Source organism: Mesocricetus auratus, unplaced genomic scaffold, assembly GCF_017639785.1.
Source record: "Mesocricetus auratus isolate SY011 unplaced genomic scaffold, BCM_Maur_2.0 Super-Scaffold_100038, whole genome shotgun sequence".
NCBI lineage: Eukaryota > Metazoa > Chordata > Mammalia > Rodentia > Cricetidae > Mesocricetus > Mesocricetus auratus.
In genome coordinates this window covers 2,811,988-2,833,964 of record NW_024429216.1, presented here as the reverse complement: position 1 = coordinate 2,833,964, position 21,977 = coordinate 2,811,988, and the positions used below count along the sequence as shown (strand labels likewise).

At 55.7% G+C, this 21,977-nt stretch overlaps 1 protein-coding gene across 2 annotated transcripts; it reads right to left on the bottom strand.

Annotated features, from left to right (window-relative positions):
* Positions 1–2,467: 2,467 nt before the first annotated feature.
* Napa (NSF attachment protein alpha) lies at positions 2,468–20,912 on the bottom strand. 2 transcript variants are annotated; one of them, XM_013125519.3, is made up of 12 exons: positions 20,716–20,912; positions 11,767–11,846; positions 10,097–10,213; positions 6,776–6,822; positions 6,313–6,390; positions 6,086–6,141; positions 5,931–6,015; positions 5,136–5,240; positions 4,070–4,138; positions 3,770–3,820; positions 2,952–3,096; positions 2,468–2,835 (listed from the first exon to the last, which is right to left on the bottom strand). In XM_013125519.3, the coding sequence occupies exons 1-11, from the start codon at positions 20,811–20,813 to the stop codon at positions 2,995–2,997; spliced, it is 888 nt and encodes a 295-aa protein (XP_012980973.1). In that variant the 5' UTR covers positions 20,814–20,912; the 3' UTR covers positions 2,468–2,835; positions 2,952–2,994. The 2 variants fall into 2 exon arrangements, with proteins under 2 accessions (XP_012980973.1, XP_005086504.1); XM_005086447.4 differs by having other exon boundaries at positions 2,468–3,096; positions 20,716–20,911.
* Positions 20,913–21,977: the final 1,065 nt, after the last annotated feature.

Here is a 21,977-nt window from a genome sequence, read left to right as displayed (position 1 = left end):
CTTGAGCAATATCACTTTTAAAACAGTAGAGTGTATTCTTCTCCCGGGGGAAAGATCAGTTAACCTGTCCATCCTGAGACCACCTGCTGTCCAGTGAGAACATCCACAGTGACAGTCTCTGCCCAATCACTCAGACTGCACCTGGTGCCATCACCCCCTTTACAGAGCCCTCACAAACGCCTCTCCAGAACTATGCAAAGAGCTTTACAGGGGATGAGCCTGGAGCCCAGGGAGAGCAGGGGTGCTTCTCAAGGATGGAGATGCAGCCCAGGGAGAGCAGGGGTGCTTCTCAAGGACGGAGATGCAGCCCAGGGAGAGCAGGGGTGCTTCTCAATGACAGAGATGCAGCCCAGGGAGAGCAGGGGTGCTTCTCAAGGACGGAGATGCAGCCCAGGGAGAGCAGGGGTGCTTCTCAAGGACGGAGATGCAGCCCAGGGAGAGCAGGGGTGCTTCTCAATGACGGAGATGCGTGGCAAGCGAGGTGTTCCCAATTTTGAGGCCTTCGGGGGACCTGGATTCGCCACTTCATTGTCACAATCAAACCTCGGCACCTGGAATATATGGCCTGACACAAAGCAGGCTCAGTAAACATGTTACACAAGACAAAAAACAAAGCAAAACAAAACCCATCAACTATGGGCCAGGCAGATGGCTCAGACAGACGGTAAAGGTGCTTGCAGTGTGTAAGCTTCACGGCCTAAGTTCAATCTGGAGAATCCAGATTGACAAAAGCCAGCTGAAGGGGTGCACATCTGTAACCCCAGGACTCTTAGCCGTATACCGAAGACTCTGCCTTGCCCACAGCTTTAATTCTAGTACTTGGGAGATGGAGGTAGGCAGAGCTTTGAGAGTTGAGGCCAGCCTGGTCTACAGCCCAAGTTACATAGAGTGCCTGTCTTTTTTTTTTTTTTTTAAGATTTATTTATTACATATACAGTGTTCTGCCTACATGCCAGAAGAGGACATCAGATTGAATTGCAGATGGTTGTGAGCCACCATGTGGTTGCTGGGAATTGAACTCAGGACCCCTGGAAGAGCAGTCAGTGCTCTTAACCTCTGAGCCATCTCTCCAGCCCGAGTGCCTGTCTTAAATGATACAAAACAAAGGATTGACTGACAATGTCTTCTGACCCCCACAGGTGGGCCACGGCACATGTGCATACACAGACTTACAGACCTCCAACCATGTGGCAGGCCCTTGGCCAATATGCTGTTAGTACTGAGGTCTCACATGGGCAGTCTTTAGATGCAGTGTGGGTATGGACGTAAGGAGTTGGAGAATTCCAGATTCCTTGTTTGGTGAGGAAGAGCTCCTGGCTGGTGGGCCTGGGACTGTGCTCCCTGCTGGCACCCAGCAGCAGTTGTCGTGTGAATTGAGTGAATGGGATGTGAAGGCTGGCGTGGCCTCCCCAATGTCGTGTCTGTGGGATGTAGTGAACGCATCGTGTGCATTCCACGCACATGGGAAGATGGGGCATCTGCTGTCCTGTTCTGTCACTGTTAGTTCCTTGAGACAGGGTCTCCTGCTGAACCTGATACTAGGCTTCTGGCCACTAAGCCCCAGGAACCCTGTCAGTGCCAAACCTTCCTGGGTTACGGGGATGTGTGGTCATGCCAGTGTGAGACTGTGTTTCTCTGTGTAGCTCTGACTGTTCTGGAACTCACCCTGTATACCGGGCTAGCCTCGAACTCAGAGATCCACCTGCCTCTGCCTCCTGAGTTTGGGACTAAGGGTGTGCACCACCATGCCCAGCTATGCCGGTGCTTTTTAATGTGGGTGCTGGGGATCTGAACTTGGGTCCTCATGCTTGGGACGTAAGTGCTTCTACCCTTTGAGCCATCTCTCCAGGCTGTGCAGTTTTTCTTCAGGCTGCTTCTGACTTACATGGCAACTTAAAATCCACGTTCACTTAATTTCCAACCCTACTGTGTGTCTGAGCCAATTATGAAACTTCCAAAACACCAGAAGGGTGGTGACCTCAGTCTAACCACAGAGCAGCAGGGTGGGGCCCTGGCTTGTAGATGGGTCAGTGGTTTGGAAGCAGAGCCAGGGTTGAGACTCAAGACTTGGGAATGGATGGCAGATTCTCACAGGCCTTCTTGGCAATGGTGGATGATGGTCAGTCTCCAGCCTCAGGACCACTCAGAGTTATCAATTGACTGAAGCTGTGGGGGCACTCTTGGAGGGACGGAGGAGCAGAGCAGGATGTCTGGAAGTCCAACTTTTTCTACTGGGCCTGCTTCAGCAGGGCAATCCCACAGGGAGGGCAGCCCTGGCAGAGCCCATGTGGGGTGGAGTGCGGTGTGAAGCTCCTGCCATCTCTTCTCGAAGTGTGGGAGGAGAGGAGTAGGGATGACAATCTCTTTAGCTGATTCTGAGGCTCGGCTGGAGAAACATGTACTCCCCACAGGACAGTCAGGGGCCAACGGGGAGGACACCACAGGCAGAAGGGACAGCAGAAGAGACTCATGCAAAAGTGGCAGGTTTTTATTGTCTTTTTTGGGCTGGTTGCAGCTTCAGGTCAAGACAGACCTGGATGCCGGGTAAGAAGCAGGCGTGGGGCCCTGTGTGTTCCAGGGCTGGGTCTAACCTGAGAGGCTGCCATTGTAGGGGCAGGGGTAGGGATCACCACCAGCCAGGAAGAGCAGGTCTCAGGGCTACCTGTGTTCTTAGCTCTGCTGGGGGACACGGTAGGGGAGACAGAAAAAGCCTTAGCACACAGCTGGTAAGGAGATGGGACCGGAGGCTGACCCCAGGTTCCTGCTGCACACAGAGAGGTCTGTATTGGAGAGTCCGTCCAGGTGGTTTCCAGGGCAGGAAGACACCTTTGGGGGCTTAAATAAATGGCAGGGTGAGGGATGCAGCGGGCATTGGGTGACCAGCCAGCCAGCAGAGCCCGTCTGGCGCCCTGGCAGATGTGGCCCGCGCTGCACCCCCTCGGCCCTCATACTCTGTGACTGACAGATGGGTGGAAGGCGGTGGCTGGAGGAGGCCTAGCGCAAGTCCTCCTCATCACCCTGGATGGTCTTTTTGATGCGCAGCAGCATGGTGGTGAGCCACTGGTCCAGCCTAGAGATGGAGTCGTATTCCTTCACCTGTAGCCCGGGGAGGGTGATCTGTGACACACTGCTCCCTCCCTGGCCCCAGTCCCACCCTGTCACCTCAGTCTGCAAAGCCTGGAGCGTAAGCTGGCAGGAAAAGCCTTTGTTGCTTAAAAGACCCTCCCAGCCATCTTGGCTTTCCAGATGGAACTGAAGTTTGGAGGCACGAAAACGTTGCCTCTCACACCCCTATACCAGACGGGATAGGACAGCCTGACCTCTGCCCTCAGCCAGACCCAGGGAGAGATGTCACTGCTAAGTACTGGCTAGGGAACCCGGATAGGCCACAACTGGAAACAAATGGCTTTCCGGAGTGTTCAGAGCAGAGTGGGAATGGGAACCAACCCTCCATGGCAGCTGGGTGCAGAGGAGCAGAGGAAGGGAACAGACAGCCTCGCTGCCGCCCCCAGGGGCTCTGAGGAGGTAGGAAGACTTCGATTTTGGGGGGCAGAGATGGACTGAAATACCAAAGGACCAGGGCAAGTCCCAGTCTCTCCTCAGCTTTTGTGATACTATGTATAAAGTGGGGCGAACACTGAGTGTTCTGGGGTGAGGCACCAGGAAGAGAACTGCAACCAGGGCCCAGGACCTAGAGTTCAACTAGGGCAGAATTTACGAGAACACACTGGAGGAGATCCACCGGCCAGAACCCGTGCCAGCCACTCACCGATTCTGTGTAGCTGTCCACATTCTGTTCCTCATGGGCTTCCAGCAGTTTCTGCAAACACGGTCAGGGTCAGTAGACCCAGCGGGTTCTACGGGAACCCTGGCTCCTGACCACGCCCACCATCACTGCATTTACTGGTGTCATGCAGAAAACAGCAGAACGGCAGGAGAACACCAAACCACATGCAGCCCTTTGAGAATGTCTCTAAACAGTGTGGCGGTTCCTCTGGCTGAGGCCAGGCACCCAGACACCCCTGCCCATCCTATCCCCAGGTCAGGGCGAGCCAGAGTCAGCACTCACTTTCATCAGCTTGCATTCCCGGGAATCCGAGAAGGCCGGGAACAGCTCCTCATACTTTTGAACAGCAAGCTGAGCAATGGAGAGAGGGTGAGAACACTAACACAGACAGCGGCGGCGCTGAAAACACGCATGGCAGCTCTGACTTGGTGCTCTGTGCCCTGCCAGGGTCACCTGACCTGTGACTGATGGTGCCATCGCCAACTCAGCTGAATCGGGTTGGCAGAGATGACTGCAGGAAGGGGGCAGGCTTCCCAGGCAGGGGGGAGGGGAAGGTGACAAAAGAGCTCCCCACACTAGGCCTACAGCTGGGCCTTCGCACACAGAACCCGGGTGAGGACCTTGGGTGGGTTAAGTGACAGTGGGTGGGTGGGTGTGTCAGGGGACACAGGGTTGGACCTGTCCCGAAAAAACCCACTCCCGTGCTCGTAACTCAGTGAGGGGTGGGGATATGGCTCAGTGGGAGCGCTTGCATAGGTTACATGAGGCCTCAGGCTCCATCTCCACCACAAAAACTAAAAACAGCAAACTGTTTCACCTCCCCCAAATGCAAAGCTGCCAGCTGTACGCAGGCAAAGGGGGGCGACTGCGGAGCAGGCAGACATCACGTAGCCCCAGTGGTCTGATCAGGAAGCACCAGAGGACTGAAATACCAACACCCAGCTTCCGGATCCTTCCACCAGCCACTGCCCTCCCTGTCCCTGACCTCTCCTGCCAGGAAGCACTGAAAACCAGAGGGTAGGCATAGGGCCACAGTCAAAGCCAAGCCACCAGGAATCCCAGGGCCTGGCAGGAACTGAGTGCCTTGGCCTCAGCAGCTCCCACATGACAACTGAACGGGATAGTCAGGTCTTATAGTAACCCGCGACGGGGAGAGGCCAGCAAGGAGCCAGCCAGCAGCTGGGAACTCACAGAAGCATCCAGGCCTAGGCGGGACGCCAGGGCGAATAACACCAATGCCAAATTATTTCCCATCCTAACCAAAGGGCAGGGGCCAAGTGGAGACACTGTCCTCTGACGCTCACAAGTGACGTGGTCTGTGGGGGCGGCCTGGCCGGTGTGGGCTCACCTTGGCGTTGAGCATGTCTATGCAGAAGTGGCAGAGGGCCGCCTTGAAGAAGTAGTCTTTGGCGCTGTACTTGAGGAGGGGACTGTCCATGGCGCTGGTCCCTACCTATGGCCACACACCACCATGAGCTCAGGCAGGCGACTCAAGGGAGAAGGTCACTAGCACTCATGCCTGCTAGGAGCTAAGTCTGCATCCCAGGGGGAGGCCCGGGGACCTCAGGCTGATAGTGATCAGGGACAGCTCAGCAAGGTCACCAAGTGTTGCCAGAATGACCAGGACACCGTGAGGGTGTGGGTGGGTGGAGGAGGGGAAGCCAGGTGTCTGTGGGTCTCACAGGCAACCAAGTCAGTGGGGGAGGAGGCACCACTGCCAGCCATCCAGGAAACTGGCACTTGGTGGGCAGCGGGTGGCAGCTGTGGGAGTATGAGAAACAGTGCCCGCCCCTCTCCCCGGGCCAGCTGCCTGCCTGTCTTCTGGCCACAGCCCGCCCTCCCCACAAGCAGTGTCACCGGGGCAGGGCGTATGACACCTGCTGCTAACCATGAGCAGGGAGACCCCGCCCTGCTGGTCCTCTCCCGCCTGCCCCACTTTTTCTGCTGAGGACACCCAGCTCCGAGGCAGCTCCTGTCAGGAGGAGTGACAGGACCAACCCATCTAGGACAAGGTGGTGACATGCACAGCCTGCTGGTGAAGAAGCACTTGGTGGCGGTGGCCTGGGAGAGAGAGGAGACGACGGGGCAGGGTGGGCAGAGGGGGTGGCGGCAGCCGATGACAGCCAGGCAGAAGGAAGCTCACCTGCTCATAGATGTCGATGGCCTTCTGGTACTGCTCCAGCTGCGCGGCGTAGCCGGCCACCTTCAGCAGACACTTGTTGGCTGAGCTGTGGGGGGGAGGAGCATGAAGGGACAGTGGCGGGCCCCACAAGGAGGGGCAGGCTGGGGAGGGGCTACCTGTTGGACTCTTCGCCTTTGTAGTAGTCTGCAGACTGCTCATAGTGGGCGATGGCCTGAGGAGACGAGAAGGGGGCACCTTGAGAGCAGGACAGGGTGGAGCAACTCCTTGGCACAGCTTCCCGGCCTTCTGCCGGCACACGGCAGGGGCCCTCCTCCCACTGAGCATCACGGTGTGGGACCGGGGGCAGCAGAGGCCCGGCACAGCCAGCCTGATCCCAGCTCACCTTCTCCACGTCCACCAGCTCTGTCTCGTAGATCTCAGCAATGGAGATGTGGTGCTTGGCTGCAATCGTGAATCTGCCCTGGGGACACGGGAAAGGGATGCCTATGACCAGAGACATCGTCCCTGCCCAGTCTCACCCCATCCAGTCCATCACCCTTGGGTTTCCACCTCAGCAAGGGGTCTGACCACAGACACAGAGGTGACATGTGATGGCGTGGACAGCAATGGACTGACTGACAGGAGCAGTGGCCTAGGCGCTGCCTGTCAGGACAGGACAGGATCACTAGAGCCCATGGCGTGGGGGTGTGGGTGTTACTACAGGGATGGACAAGGGGGCAGAGGCACCATGTGAGGGGTGTTGCGGGCTGCAGCAGACAACCCCGTCCTGTAGCCCAGCTCAGCGACCAAACTCCCTGCCTCCTACAACACAGCACAAACAGGACGGAACACCGTGCAACCCTTACCATGTCAGTATAGATCTCGATTGCTCTCATCAGACAGTTAATGGCCTCTAGGGAGGAAAGAGAGGACAGAGAGGTCATTATAGCACATCCTGGAGACAGGAGGTAGCCTGCACTTCCCAAGGGAGATGACGGCACACGGCTGCCTTGGCTTCAGGGCTCTCGGGCTCTCTCAGAGCAACCGGAAGGAAAGGACGGGAGCTTCTGGGTATCTCTGCACACAGAGACACGATGGGCACATCTTCCCAGGGAGGCCCTCTCCCATAGGCAGCCATACGTCCAGCTTTCTAGTGGGATCGGGCCACAGTGGCATTGCCAGATTCCCACAGGGTTTGAATCAGATCAGCACAGCCCTGTTGTCAAAGGGCACGCTGACGGCAGGGCTGAGCTGGGAAGAGGCTCTACCTTGAGTAGGTCCTATCCCTGTGACTGCCCTGACTGGTCTCTCTGGCAGAGAGGGCTGGATGCCATGAGCGCTGGGGCCCCTCCATGGGGGCTCTGCACCCCCAGTGCTGAAGAGCACTGTCCTTTCCTCTGTGCCCCCAAAGGTGTCAGCTGCTGCTGTTCCAATAGCAAGCCGTACCCATCACCAGGATGGCACCAGGCTACCTCTGTTGTACCATCTCTTCCAAGATTTTCAATTTGGGGAAGGCTGGTTTTTTTTTTTTTTTTTTGGACAAGTTATTTGGAGGAGAGGCATGAGTGGGAGGCATTTTCTAGCAGATGGAAACGAGCTCTCAATATCTTTCAACTACTTTAACATCTCTCAGGAAGGGAGTTGGGGGACGGGGTCGAGGGTCTATGTGCTGGGAAGGCTCCAGGACTGTCCCTGGGCTGACGGTGGACTGGACTCTCTTGGGATGAGGATGCTAAGGCTGCTTCCTGAGGGGACTTCAGCAGCTAAGGTCTGTTTGCTCTGGGAACAGCTTGCAAAGTGGTAGGCTGCCGGCTGACACCTGGCCTGCTCTCACCACAGGCCACAGGCCTCAGTGCACCTTGAAGGTAAACAGTAGGGCCCTTAGTCTGTCCCCACCCTGTGCTAAGCCTGCCCAGAGCAGGTAGGGAGTTACAGAGCCCAGCTCACTCTGCATCACCCCGAAGCCCCTGGTCACACGCAGACCTAAGCAAACACCATCCACAACAAACGAGGGACAAAGCGCCAGCTCCAATAAGGAGTTGGGATGGGTGGAAAGACATGTTTGTCTCGTACACAGTCGGCTCCCGGGAGACAACGGGGCGTGTGGTGCGGGGCCCATGCACATTCACGGCAAGCTCCTGCTATAAAAGGGTTAAATTCCCAGGCCTCAGGCAGGCAGCTGAGATTCCTAAAGAGCTGGTTGACCAGACCACCGGGCAGGGGATCTCTCAGGAAGGTCTCTCCTGAAGAAACTGGGTGTCGAGCCTCCACTGGCCATCCAGCTGTTTCCCAGGGCACCCAGCCATGCAGGGAGGCTCTGGAGCCCAGGGCTGCCCTGTTCTGGATGCCAGGGGTTGCTGTGTGTCTCACGGTAGGTGTGTGTTGCCACTGAAGAGGAAACACGGCAGAATGACGAGCTAGGCTGAAGCGCAGTACGCAGCACAAGGCCCCAGTGGGTTCCTTGGGAAGGGGAGCGATCTGCTCGGGCATCCAGGCCTGTCCTCCCCTGCTTGGTCACTCCTCTCTGTGAGCCCTGACTGGCCCCACAGAAGAGCTGTCACCAGTGCAAATGCACTCCCTTCCCCTCATCTGTGGAACTGTGGCTGGGGAGGGCACCGAGGCAGTAGCGCTGGATGTCACAGAGTCCCTAGCCCTTGACATCCGAAGTGCTCCTGTCACACCTTCATTCGCACGCTCGGCTGCAGCCTCCTCAATACACTTTCCTATCAGTTTGTACCAGCTGAGGCTGGGCCCATGCCTGGGTCCACAGGGAGAAAGGGCATGACCCCAGGCTGGGAGGGGCAGTTCTGTTCTAAGAGCTCACAATGCTACGGCACCCTGTAGGCTGGCAGCCACTGCCACCCAGGAACAAGTCCTGCCGGCCACTCCGGATGGAGCAGCAGCTGAAGGGCACAGATGCCAGGCAGCATCTCCAGGCCAACCAGTTCCCCAGGGAGCAGAAGGGAGAGTGTGGGGGAGGGCTGTGTGGGGGAGGGCTGTGTGGGGGAGAGGACTTCCCTGAGTCACCGGCGTGTCTAAGTCCTACCTAGCTGAGAGGCCATCCGTCCCTCTCTGTTTGTCAGGCCTGAGCTCCACATCACAGCTAAACAAACAGGAGTAACCAGTCAGCCCAGGGACAGAGTCAACACAGTCATGTCTCTAATCGGGAGCGGCCCCGTGACAATGACAGATGCTATCCACTGATGCTGGGAGGGCAGCGGTGCTTGTCTCCTCCCCAGAGATGGGCCTTTATCCAGACACTGAGCATCTCCTTTAGGAAAGAATATTCACTTCTTTCCCACTCTCCTGAGAGAAACATCCCAGGTATTTTAAAGATTTATTTATGAATCACAATCTCATGTAGCCCAGGCTGGCCTCAAACTCACTAAGTAGCTAAGCGCTGAGGATGGCTCTGAGTGTCTGATCTTCCTGTGTCTGTCTCCCGAACGCTGGGACGACAGGCATGCACTGCCCTGACTGGCTTAGATGGTTAACTGAAAACAGCAAATACCTGTGCGTGCTGAAATTAAAAGTTAGTAATCTATGTGGCTCTAAAATTGAAAACAAAAAGAACTATTCTAGGGACCGGGGACATGCACAACACATTCTCAGCACACAAGAGGTCCAGGCTCCATCCCTAGCACCACAAAAATAAGTGAACAAAAATAACGAATGCAAATTCCCCAGCCTGGAAATCTCAAGTCTGAGGTCCATGGGCTGTGCTTTGGCCTAACCAGACTCCTGTCCCCGTAGGTTCTGCTTTAAGGAGCTGGGCTCTGGCAACTCACCTGAGGCTTGCTCCCTCTGCTCTCTTCTGGGGTGCGGGGAAGGCAGGTCAGGTTGACTTCCGCTCTACCTGGTTCATCTTGGACCGCCCCGTTCCCTTCTGCATGCTAATTCTGACAACTGAACAGCTTTGCCTGGCAAGCAGTGGGTCTGAGATGGAACTCCCACTCCCAAATGCTCAAAGCCCAGGAGGGGGTGAGGGCTGCACACCAGGGTGGGGGAGGTGGGGATATAGGGCAGTATGCCAGTGCCAGCCAAGGACCAGCCCATTTTGAAGTTGGGGCTTGTTTTGTTCCTGGCCTATCATGTGTCAGGCACTGGAAAAACCCATATCTGTGTAGACCCAAGGATATGGGGACAGTGCTCAGCTGCTCCGCCAGCTGTGGCTCAGAGGTTCTTACCTTGTGGGTCGGCTTTCTTGAAAGCATTGCCTGCGTCCACGAAGCACGTGGCTGCATCATGCTTGCTCTGGAGCTGTAGGTGCAGCTGGGCAGCCTGGCAGAAAGCATTCCCAGCAGCTGGAACAGAAGGCATTGTCCCAGCTTCAATGCAGTTGCAGTCACTGCCCCAAGAGGCACATTAGGCTCACAAGAATACAGCCAGAGTCCCAGGGAGAGGCCAAGGTCAGCCCACTCCAGCCCAAGGGCAGCTGAAACCCTCACAGAGCTCCCCGGTGCTGCACCTGGCAGAATGAGGACATCAGGAAGCTGCCTCGGGGGAAGCCTGAGCCCAGGGGCACAGAAACAGCCCAGGGAAGCCCAGTGCCAATCCCGTGTCCTCCCCGTGCCCCGCCTCTGCTGGCACCTCCAGAGCCACCACTTCCACAGAGAGGAAGGAAAGGCAGGCAGAGCTAAGGACTGCAAATACACGACACCCAGGCTCTTGGGCTTGGAGCTCTCCCTCAGAATCTGAACTGAAGATGGAGATGGAGCAGGGCGGGGGTGCCCCGGGAGGGTAGAGAGATTAACTCATGGGACATTTCCCACTTGCTCCCTTCCCTAGTCCTGCTATGTATGCATGAGTCCTTGCGGAGACAGGGAAACAGGATGTGGACAGCAAGAGCCAGTGTCCACGCAGACAGTGCTAACGCCTGAGGCCCAGGCCAGCCTGTGCTTGGTCAACAGCCACAGGCCCCACACCGTTGCTCACACACTGCCTAGACTGGCTAAGGGGAGGCAGAAGGGTCTTCCCTGCTGTGGGCGGTGCTCCAATACCACCTCAGCTAAGGTACAGCCTTGCACGCTCCTCCAGCTGTGGGAGGACCACCTTGTCCTCTCTCCTGAGCACCACAGGACACACAAAGCCTGTGAAGGCTTTGCTCCGCCATTATCTGACAATTGTGATCCCTTTGTGGGCCTGGGATCGAAACCACCGCCACCTCACAAATGCCAGGCTAACGTGGTCACATCATCAGTAACCGTAACAGCGTCCATCATTGTTACAGCAGTGTTTGGCTTTCTGAGACCGGTTCTCTTTTATTGCAGAGTGATCTCAAATTTCCAATGTTGCCTAGGAGAGGCTTGAATTCCTGACCCCCCCGCCCCACCTCTGGAGTGCTGGGACACCATGTTAGACTCCCCCATTATTTTTAAGAACTCCAAACAGTTTGAGCAGGGGACAGATGGCCTAAGACTTCCGTTTCCAACACGGGGAGAGGCAGAAAAGCAACCCGTGGTTAAATAACCATCCTTGGACTTTGGTAACTGCACTCACAGGATGTGGCAATAGCCGAGTCTACCTTGAACTTCTGTACCCCACTGTCACCCCCACCATGTCCAGAAAGCTCCTCCCTGAGCTCCTAAACTGTCTCTTGCTTCAGTCCTTGGACCAACCTTGCTGACAGTGGAAGCCATACTATGAGCTCAGGTGATGGGCTGCCCTAACAGAGCTCATCTGGAGGCCTGGTGGATGCCCTCCCTGCCTCCCTTCCTCAGAAAGACCGCACCTCCCTATACATATGCCCAACTCAGGGGGCACAGCAGCCCGCTGGTCTCATGCTGTGATCCCTGATGCTGGAGAGGGGACTTCAGGGCCGTGCTCTGGGCCTGGCCTGGGGGCTGAGGGCACGCACCGCTCCAGTTCTTGGCCATCTTGAACATGTTCGCCGCTCTGGCATAGATCTCGCATGCTTCTTCTATTTTGGACGAGCCTCTGGGAAGAAGGAAAGGGGAGAGGTAAAGAGGCCATCCAGTCTGCTATCAGAAAGCAAACCCACACTCTGCCCTGTCAGCTGGCAGTCTGCCGGTGGAAGGCTGCTGGGTCCGTCCTGAAGGGAAGTGTGTACTGGAGGCGATGGTGGTGGTGTCTCATGAACTCCCCCTCTCCACAGCCTGACACTGCGGTCTCTGGTGCTTTCTGCCTAAGTGGCAGATGACCACTTGAACCCAGGGAATCTACAGATGCCCGCTCTTCAGGAGGCCGAAAAGCACTCTGGGGGAATCCCCGGGACCCCGATACTGAACCTGTGCTTTGCACATGGCTATGGCTCCAGAAAGACCTCACTACAGAGAGTGTTGTCACACTTCAGAACAAGGAAGATATGGCACATGTCAGCCATACGGAGAAATACTATCACAAGACATAAATATAAAATTAAGAGGGTGAGAAGAAAGAAACACACATTTATATAAACACTGAATATTTCTGGAAAAATATACCCAAACCTAGTAATAGCATTGTTTCCTGAGGCAGAGCCTGCAGAACTGGGGCTGGTGGGGGAGGGTGGCATTCACTGTACGTGTCTGCTCTGCTAGTGTGTTCTGTGCCATCTGCACATTTCATCTCTTTCAGAATTTGTGGTTGGTTATGGAGGCGCACACAGGTAGGATTTGCTCAAGGAGGTGGAGGCAGGAGGATCAGGAGTTTGAGGCCAGCCTGGGCTACACATTTTAAACATTTTAAGCTAGGGCAGTGGTGGCACACGTCTTTAATCCCAGCACTAGGGAGGCAGAGGCAGTCAGATCTCTGTGAGTTCGAGGCCAGCCTGGTCTACAGAGCGAGTTCCAGGATAGCCTCCAAAGCTACAGAGAAACTCTGCCTCGGAAAAAAAGAAAAAGAAAATTTGTATATTTCATTATTTTCACACAGGTCCTAGTGTAGCTCGGGCTCTGGACCTTCTGGCCACCTTCCGTGTGCTGGGATTACAGTCGTACACCCAGGGACAAGCGGTGCTGGGGACAGAACTCGGGACCTTCCTTGTGTGTGCTAGGTAAGTGCTTTCCCAACTCAGCACACCTCCAGCCCCGTGTTTTAATATCAGGCTTTATATTTGGCCCGCAGTCCAGCAATGAAGGACACCACTAGCAATTTATCCTAAGACACAACCAGGAGAGCTGCAAAGGCATTTAGCACAGCCTTCTGAAAATGCAAAACCACCCTCCTACACTCAGACACACAAGTGGAGGGGACATTTCAGTCTGTTTGCTGAGTCAGGGTCTTATATGGGATGGTCCAGACTGGTCTTAAACTTACAGCACACTGGGGAAGGCCACCCTGGACTCCTCATCTCCCAGTGCTAAGTTATGGGCTGGCACCATGACACTGGACTTTGGCCACCGAGCTACCACTGAGCTACATGCCCTGCCCCAGTAGCTTGTAGTAATTTTAAAATAAAGGATACCTCTTTGGGCTTTGCCTTGGATTCTCAACCTCCAAGAGGTTCATATGAACCTCCTCCTTGGCCAGGGGGTAGGGGACTTTCTTAGTAGCTCAAACTCCTGAGTCCTTTCCAAATTCTGTCTTCCAATGAGGTCTAGCCCATGAGGTCTATGACCCAACAACTGTTCAAAACTCTCATCATATACACAGGAGCAGTCAATGAAATTCGACACCCCAGTGTCCACAAATGGATTTCAAACCCCTTCCCACTCTGGGACGGGTTTTGAAAAACAAAAAGGAACATTTCCCATGAAAAGGCACAAGCACCATCCTCAACAACTGCCCTACACTTGGATGATGCCAGGAGCTTGGCTTCTCACACAGCCATGGGGGCCGTGGAGGCCATCCTGTCCTGTTCATGTGTGACCTGACACAGACCACAGCCCTCATCAGTGAAGCATCCCACATGCCTGCACACTTGCTCAGGTGGGTGAGTCTGGACTGGGCCTTTGAACCACTACAATTTGGAGACCCAGTGATTTGGGTGACCAGGCAAGTCCGACCACCGTATGAAGCCAGCAGACGGCTTAAAGGAGGCCTCCTGAATCCAAACAGCATCAAGTGCTTCTTCAGACAGAGTCCACCCTCTGCTGCCCTGGCAGCATGCCCCTCCCCAACATGTTTTCCCACTCCCAGTCATGGTGAGGTCAGAAATGCCCATGTTGTTGTTGTTGGCATACATTAAATCAGGAGGGCCTCCCAGACTCTACAAGTACCGTCTTTGGAATGCTCTCTCTGGATGTGCTAGAGATACAAACCAGGGCCACTGACATCCCCAGCCCCAGGAATATTCACATTCTCTGTCTCTGACAGGGTCTCATGTGTCCCAATTTCTAAGCTAACCTTGACCCTTGTTACGTGATGCAGTGCTCAGGACTGAACTTAAGACCTATGCCCCTGCAATGTTTGTTTTCATATTTATGTGTATGAGTGTTTTGCCTGCATGTGTGTATTGCCCTCACCGGGGTGCCTGGTGCCCAAGGAGATCAGCAGGGGGCATCGGGTACACTGAACTGTAGTTACAGACAGCTGTGAGTCACCATGTGGGTTCTGGGAATCGAACTTGGGTCCTCTGCAAGAGCAGTAAGTGCTCTTTAACTGCATCTCTCCATTCTTTAGAATATTGTCTTAACAGCTTTCCATGCCACTGACCTCCCGAGCTCATCCTTTCTTGGTGGGTAGAACTAAGTTCCATGCAGTCCCAGATGCTCCTGGCAGAGCAGATGTCTGGGGTTATCACGAAGCCTCGGGCGGAGTGGCAATGAGAGCAGTCACCGCTGGCTAGGTTTCATTCAGCTCAGCACAACAGGCAGACTCAGCAAAGTCTGCCAGCTGCCGGCTACAGCTTTCTGATCCCACGCTAAGCTGGGCTGACCCATCTATTGCAGCGAAAGCCAGAGGGATTACTGTCTGCTCTGGCCCCAGGCTGCCTCCTGGTCCTTGCCCTGCCTCTGTGAGGTGACAACAGAAGCTCTCCAGAGTCCCAGCTCTTTTTACACATGGGAGGAAAGTCCCCAGGGGGCAAGTCCACTTGTGTAGTTTACTCAGTAAATCCCGAAGAAGCCACGCACACACTTTTTTAGCTGTGAAACAAGCATCTGAGGATTTGAGGCTAGCTGTTCAGAGGAGGAAGCCTGCTCTCCACGATATCAACACCTTGCTCACAGACACTTGGCGTGAGGGCTGTACCTGATGGGGTGAGGCCAGGGCTCCATCCTCAGTGGCCGAGGAGCCACCCCAGAGGAGGGAGGAGCACAGGAGGTGAGATTCATAGCATGTGCAATGGCTGAGTCAGAAACACGCTTGAGGAGCTGAGGACGGGAAGTGGCCCAGTCGGTTAGGGCAGGGCGTGGTACAACTCGGCTGGAGCAGACAGGACACAGCAGAGTAGAGAAGACCTTGCTCTGACATGAGAGAGAGTGACCAGAAGGCCGATGCTCTCAGATCCACCATCCACGCTGCTCCTCTGCTAGCTCACTGAGGTTTCCCACTCCATCTGGGGGAGCTGTTTCAGCTACCTCTTTACTGTGGCCCAACTAGAACTGCTGACCCCTGAGAGGATGCCCCCTGCATGAGGCACCACAGGCTCACTGCCTCCTGAAGGGCCTGGGTAGCACTGCAGGGTGACAGCTGACAGGCTTCCCCCACTGACCTCCTCCAAGCTGCCGTGGCTGCACTCTTCAGCCCACAGCTCCGTGCCTCCACGGGAAGAGAGAGAGCTGGCTGGGGCTGGCCTGGTGCAGGCTGTCTATAATTACTGCTCAGGTTTGCTCCCCCAAGAGGCGCGGAGGAAGCAGCCTCAGGCCTCCCAGGCACAGCTGCCATACGGAGTGCTCAATGTGCCAGCAAAGTGCAGGCACTGCTGGCAGCTGCCAAGGGCTTCTGCAGGACAGGCTAGGCCTGCCTACCTCCTGCCTCTGTCCTCTGGGCACTTCTGGCTTCCAGAGGCATACCACTTCAGTGTTCCCGCAGCCCCCCAGCGTGTGCCTGAGACTCTCCCTCGGGTCCCTCTGGCAGCCACAGGCACTGGCCCCCAGTTTTCTCCTAAGACTTAAGGCTCGCTGGCCAGAGCATCCAGCCAGGGTACTCAATTTTGACTAAGATGATGGACCCAGGGCCTGCCACAACCACCCATGGCTTCCAGTGTGGCTCTCAACTGCGGATGATGCCGGGAGACCTGTAGGAGTGTGGCCAAGCTGACGCTGCTTGTCCCTTGCTTAGCACCCTAGAGTCCTCTGGAAAATGAGAGGGTGACCAGGAGCATGCTGGCCTCCAGGGTCCACCAGAGAACGGCATGCGCTGAAGAAGGACCCTGCTCCCTGCTGGAGCTGCCAAGCATCCTCTAGGTAAGGGCCCTGTCACTTAGCCAGCGCTCACGGGGTCACACCAACTTGCCACTGTGTCCTCAAGTCCTCTTGGGACCCTCTTACAGACAGTGATGGACAGAAAATGGCTCAGGCACTTTGCTGTGGCTGTGACTTAGTACCCCAGGAACTGCATCTCCTCAGCTGCACAATGGAGACGGAACCTGACCTCAAGACCTGGGAGAAATCTGAGAGAAACACACATACCCAGCAGGTACTCAGGTGGCCACAGAACAGAGGAAACAATCCCCCTCCCAATGGGCACGCTAGAGTGGTTGGTGAAGATGCACCCTTGTCTTCCCTGTCACAGGGACAGGGCTCTGCACCTTGCTGGTGAGGGTGTCACTGTCATCAGACCCCACAGAGCTCAGACTCAAGAATGTTTCCCCACTTCAGCAGCTCAGCGTGGGCTCTGAGGCCTCCCCCCTTCCGGTGAGCTGTGCACGCCTCCTCTGTTTCCAGAGTGGCAGGTCTCCCCTTCCTGCACTAATCTCCCAGTGATAACAGGGCAGTGGCCAATGGCTCTGGGTTTGCACACAGGGAGTCAACCCATGAGGACCACAAACATGCCAAAACCCTATACCTGCTCTCAACATGTCATGGCTCCCCCCTTGTCATTGTCCCCTCAACAGCACAGGGGAGCAGGCAATTCTACCACACTGACGTTGCATAAAGAGGTGAGCTGGGGTGACGCAAAGGGTACAGGAGTGGGGCTGTGTGCAGGTTATGTAAATGCTACACCTCTCATGGAAGGGATCTGAGCAGGTGCCGGGGTCTGTGGGGATGGGGTGGGGGTGGAGGGTGGTTAGGGGAGGACACACTAGGACAACATGGTACTTAACAGCGAGCCTGCCATCCCACAAAACTGCCAGCCCAGGGAATGGTCGCAGATGTCACTCACGCAGCCTGGAAGGCCTCCTTCCTGTGCCCTGACAGGGCCTCACTCGCTGCAGTCCAGAACACCAACATTTGCTTTACTTAAAGAAGAGCTGGGAATGCCCCTGGCCTCTTAGCAACTTGAGCACAGGAGGAACCAGGGAACCCATGTGCAACCAGCCAGCAGAGGCCACACTGTGATTAAGTCAGGAGCTCTGGGTTCCCCCAGAGACCTCACCTGCCCTGAGGACTGGGCAGGAGGTGCCAAGCTTTCAGCTGTGTATCCTGGCAGTGGGTGAGCGCTGTGGTTCCTACTTGGAAGGACACTGGTGTTTCTGCAGATGGCAGGGGAGCCGACACAAAACTGAGCTTGTCCCAGGCTCTACCGAATGCCTGTGGGCCCAGTTGGAGGCACCCTCCCTCCCGAAAAAGGAGGTCTGCTCATTTCCAAAGCTGGCCTCAGACTCCTGGTGCCCTCAGGCAGTTCAAACGGAACCAGCCTGTCAACATGTCATCTTGAGGAACTGGCTGTTTGTAAATAGAACACTCTGCTGCCTCCTCCAGTTTCTCAGCGCCTCCAGCTCAATTTGCGGCAATGATACTAAGAATCACACCGGTGAGCATCTATCTCAGACACACCCAAAGTCCACAGTTCTCACTATGCTCCAAGTCAGCCTGCTTACTCCATAGAAAAACAGCAGGTAGAGGGGTCACTCTGACCTCGTTTCCTAGAGCAAGAAACTCCAACAACACTGGCATCCCACAGGGAAGGGTCTCGTTATAGAGACCAGGCTGGCTTCAAACTTACAGAGATCTGCCAGCCTCTGCTTCCCAAGGGAAGGCTACAGGGAGAAGTAGGGATCAGGACCTGGTCAGTCCCCATGGTGCACTGCAGAGGTGCAGAAATGAGGTAAAGAGTGCCCAGACTCTCAGGCAGGAGCCCATCCATCACCCAGGGAAGGTGCTAAAAAGGCTTTGATCGTAAACTGACTGGTGTTTCAAAGCACCCTAGTGTCCAGCAGCCCAGAAATCCAGAAGAGTGAAGATGATGAGCACCAAGGCCACCACACCCCAGGTGAGGACAGCCTCCATGACCCATGTAGCCCAAGCAGAGGCCACTTAACTTGAGAAGCTGTCACCACTGAGAGTCCCAAGAGCAGAAGCCGCCTTAGGGACCAGCTGAGTGAAGGCCACTTGTCAAATGTTTACCTGGCAGCCACAGCACCAAGAGGAAGGACCAGAGCAGCACCCATCTGGTGGCGAAGTGGTTTCTCTTCAGGTGATCTCGGGGTACATCCAAGCCCCACCCCACCCCTAGTACCAGGGGGCCTTGCTCAATTCCCTACAGTACCTCTCCTCTTCTTCCTGGAGAGACCAGAAGAAACCGGCCTGCTGTCTCAAATGTCTGTAGAGAACTGCTGTGGGACAGCAGCTGCCTAAGGAAGGCAGTTCCCCAGACTAGTCTGTCAACACCCTCCCTGTATGCAGTGTCCACAAGCAGGCATGAGTGTCTGGGCTTCAGGGCCACAGCTCCAGGCTAATGGGGTGCGCTGTGGAACTACACGAGCCAGGTCTGGCGTCCTGGTGCCTCCTCTGACTCCTGTGCTGCCAGACAGATCAAGTTTAGGCTGCCCGCTTTAGCCTTTGCCCAGTTCCACAGTGAGTTTGTGGAGATAAAATAAGGTTAACCGTCTGAGAAGCAGAGTGAGAAACTGCAGACATTATCCACCAACACAGCAACAGGTTTCCCAGATCGCTGTCCCCCCAGAGAGCTGCTGCGGTTCTTTCTAAAGGGTAAAGAGAACCCACTGGGAGAGGCCCCCAGTAAACCCTGCTCACAGGCCTCATCCATCTCCAGCCTCCCCTCCCGGTCTTTCAGTTTAAAGTCACAGTCTGGCTTGGAACTCTGCCTGTACCAACCCTTTGCTCAAGCTTGCCCCTTCTGCTGCTCCCCAAATGAGAGAACCCCCAGATCTCCTCCTGGTCAGCCCCTGGGTGGAAGCCTGTCCTCTAGGAAGCCATCTCTGACCCTGTCCCATCCTTCTGGGCAGAAATTCCTGCCACACCAGACCTTTGTTCCCCCATCCCTGCTGCCTAGACCGCCCTCGCCCTCCTAGGCTCCCATTCACCACCTCTCTCCTTACCAAGAACCTCCCTCGCAGCTTCCTTTCAACTCTGGAACTCTGTGTGAACGATATGCTGGCCCTTACGCCCTATCAGTGGTTGGGAAGTGGTAAACAGGTGGGACTCCCAGCTGTTCCCCTGGGAGCAGCCCAACTATACACTTATCTCTCTGAGCCAAAGAGAGCAGACGCAGAGCCATTAGGAAATCTACTGCTGAAAACTGAGCCCGAGGCACCACCCCAACACCTCGCCTGAACTTCTGCCCTTGTGCAGACTGAAGAAACACACACACACACACACTCACTCATGTGAAATATCATTTGTCTAATTGATCATCAGAACCCGGATGTCTCTGCAGCAGGTATGGATTGCAGGCAGGCACAGGCATTCTGAAAGTTCCTTTGCTAACCATTATCTGGTTTCAAATAACAAAGGTGGTTTCCTCTTCTCCTGCTTTCTTTTGAGTCCTCCACCCAGCTCCTAACAGTCTCTCTCAGAACCCAGGCCTTCTCCCAGCCTTTCCCCGGCTCTCTGACAAGCTCCTCATTCTTCTCCAGTGCTCGCTGCGGAGGCTCCCGACTCTGTGCCCCACCCCACAGCATAGCCTAAGTTTTCCTCAACACCACCAGCCGGGTCCCTTTCCCAGTGTGCCTCTCTGCTCGTTTCTTCAGGAGCCTTGCTTGCTCCTTGTACTGCCCTCTCCCCTCCCCCTCCGTCACCCCAAGGCTCTCCAGTCTCCCCATTAGTCTCTTACACTCCCTGAGTCTGCTTCCTCCTGGCTAGCGACTTTAAGAGCTCTGAGCCCACACCGGACTCGGTTCTGAGCACATTACATAGTTCATACTCACAATAACAACAACAAAAAACTTCTGCGGTTAGTTGTTGATCAATTCGCCCTTTCAGGAAAATACACTCCCCCGAGATAAAGAAGCCTCCAAATCACATGCCAGGCTTGGGCTCTGCGGCTCCTAAGCTAATGTGGCTGAAGAGGGCCAACTTTCATGAGCTGTGTGTGGGTGCCTGCCATCTCCTGGGTGTGTGTGCCGATCCCAAACTTGAGAACCACCCAGCAGGCCTCTACCCTACTCTGGTTCTCTTGGGTGCCTCTCCCACCCATCGCCGTTTCTGTGGCCAAACCATTGTCAGTGTCTATTCACGCCTCTCCCCTCCGGAGGGGGGGGTCGCTGTCTCTCAGGCGGGGCCTCCTTGCCATCAGTCACTTAGCTAGACCCCCACTCACCCTCACACCTCATACTCTGGCTCATCATGCCCAGGGTAGCCCCAGCCTGGCTCCCTTCGGTCTGGTGTCCTCACCCCGGCAATCTGGGCCTCACAGATCCACGGGCACCAGCCTGGGAAAGGCGCGGCCACCTTCAGTGGGTGTCGTCGGCCACAGGGTCCCAGCCAGGGTCTGCAAGGCCGCAGAGGGGCTTCCAGAGTGCAGAGGGCATGCGAGCCCGCTCTCCCCCGCCTCGGGCCCGGCCTCGCCCGCCACTTACCCGAAGAGGCCGGAGAAGAAGGACTGTGAGTTCTTCACCTTGCGCTCCGCTTCAGCCAGCAGTGCCATGGCCTCAGCCTGCTTCCCGGAGGTGTCCATGATGTCGCGCAGCTGCTCGGCTCAGGCCCGACGCAGCCGGCGACTACTTACAGGCCCCGGACACCGCGCAACCCGGCAGCGCTCCGCCCGCTGCGTTGACGTCGCCCAGCCCTGTTATGCCACGTGACCCGTGTGGGCCAACCAGCGGGCTCGCGCCGAGGAGCGCGTCCTTCAGCCACGCCCCCTCCCGCCACAGCACCCCGCCCCTTGACCGGCAACCCGAGCCCTCGCTCGCGACCGACGCCATTAGCTTCCTAAGAGCCCCGCCACGTGACACGACACAAGCCAATCACGATCCCGCCATCCCCCCCGCAGCGCGACCTTTGACTCCCTCCAACCAATCAGCAGACCCCATGGACTGCTTCCGCCACGCCTCTGCGGAACTGGGACACACTAATCAGCTGACCAGTGACGTGATGCTCACGTGACATCTCAAGGGTCACGCTCTGGGGTTGACAGATCCAGCAGTTTAGCTCCACCTCCTGCTTTACCTCACTTCAGTCACTTTGTGGTTTAAAAAAATAAAAAAATTCTTACGCCCTCTGGCGATCGTCTCTGGAATTGGCTTGGGGAATCCAGAAGGTCTCTCTATTCCTAGCTGAGGGGCTGATGAGATGGCTCAGCTGGTAAAGGCACTTGCTGCCAAGTTTAATGACCAAAGTTTGATTCCTAGGACCCACATGGTGAAAGGTGAGCCCTGACTCCTGCAAGTTGTTCTCTAACCTACACACACACACACACACACACACACACACACACACGAGGTTGGGGCATCTTGCCACACACAGAAAGGTGTAAGTATGCCAGGAGGAGTTGGGGAGATGGCTCAGTGGCTCAACCGAAATGCATGAGGTCTGGGTTTGGATGCCTCGATCCATGTAAGAAGCTGGGTATGTCAGCATGTATCTAATGACAGCAGTGCGTGGTGGGAGACAGACATATCCCGGGAGCTTGCTGGCCAGCCAGTCTACACACACACACACACACACACACACACACACACACACACAGAGGGAGGGAGGAAGGAAGAGAGAGGGAGAGAGAGAGGAGAATTTTTAAATAAAGCATGGGCAGTCAGTTAATAGTACTGACAATGGTTCAGTATCTGCAGCAAATACACTATGCTATAGTAAGATGTGGAAATCTTTGGTGCTATGCTAGTTT

What these genes read in the sequence shown, in the direction of transcription:
- Napa (XM_013125519.3), bottom strand. Translation starts at nt 20,813, where the DNA reads ATGGACACCTCCGGGAAGCAGGCTGAGGCCATGGCACTGCTGGCTGAA. An exon ending in CAAGAAAGCCGACCCACAAG is followed by an intron (nt 6,823 to 10,096) that starts GTAAGAACCTCT and finishes TTTCCTCCCTAG; the next exon opens with AGGCCATTAACTGTCTGATG. An exon ending in CCATCGACATCTATGAGCAG is followed by an intron (nt 5,241 to 5,930) that starts GTGAGCTTCCTT and finishes GTGTGGCCATAG; the next exon opens with GTAGGGACCAGCGCCATGGA.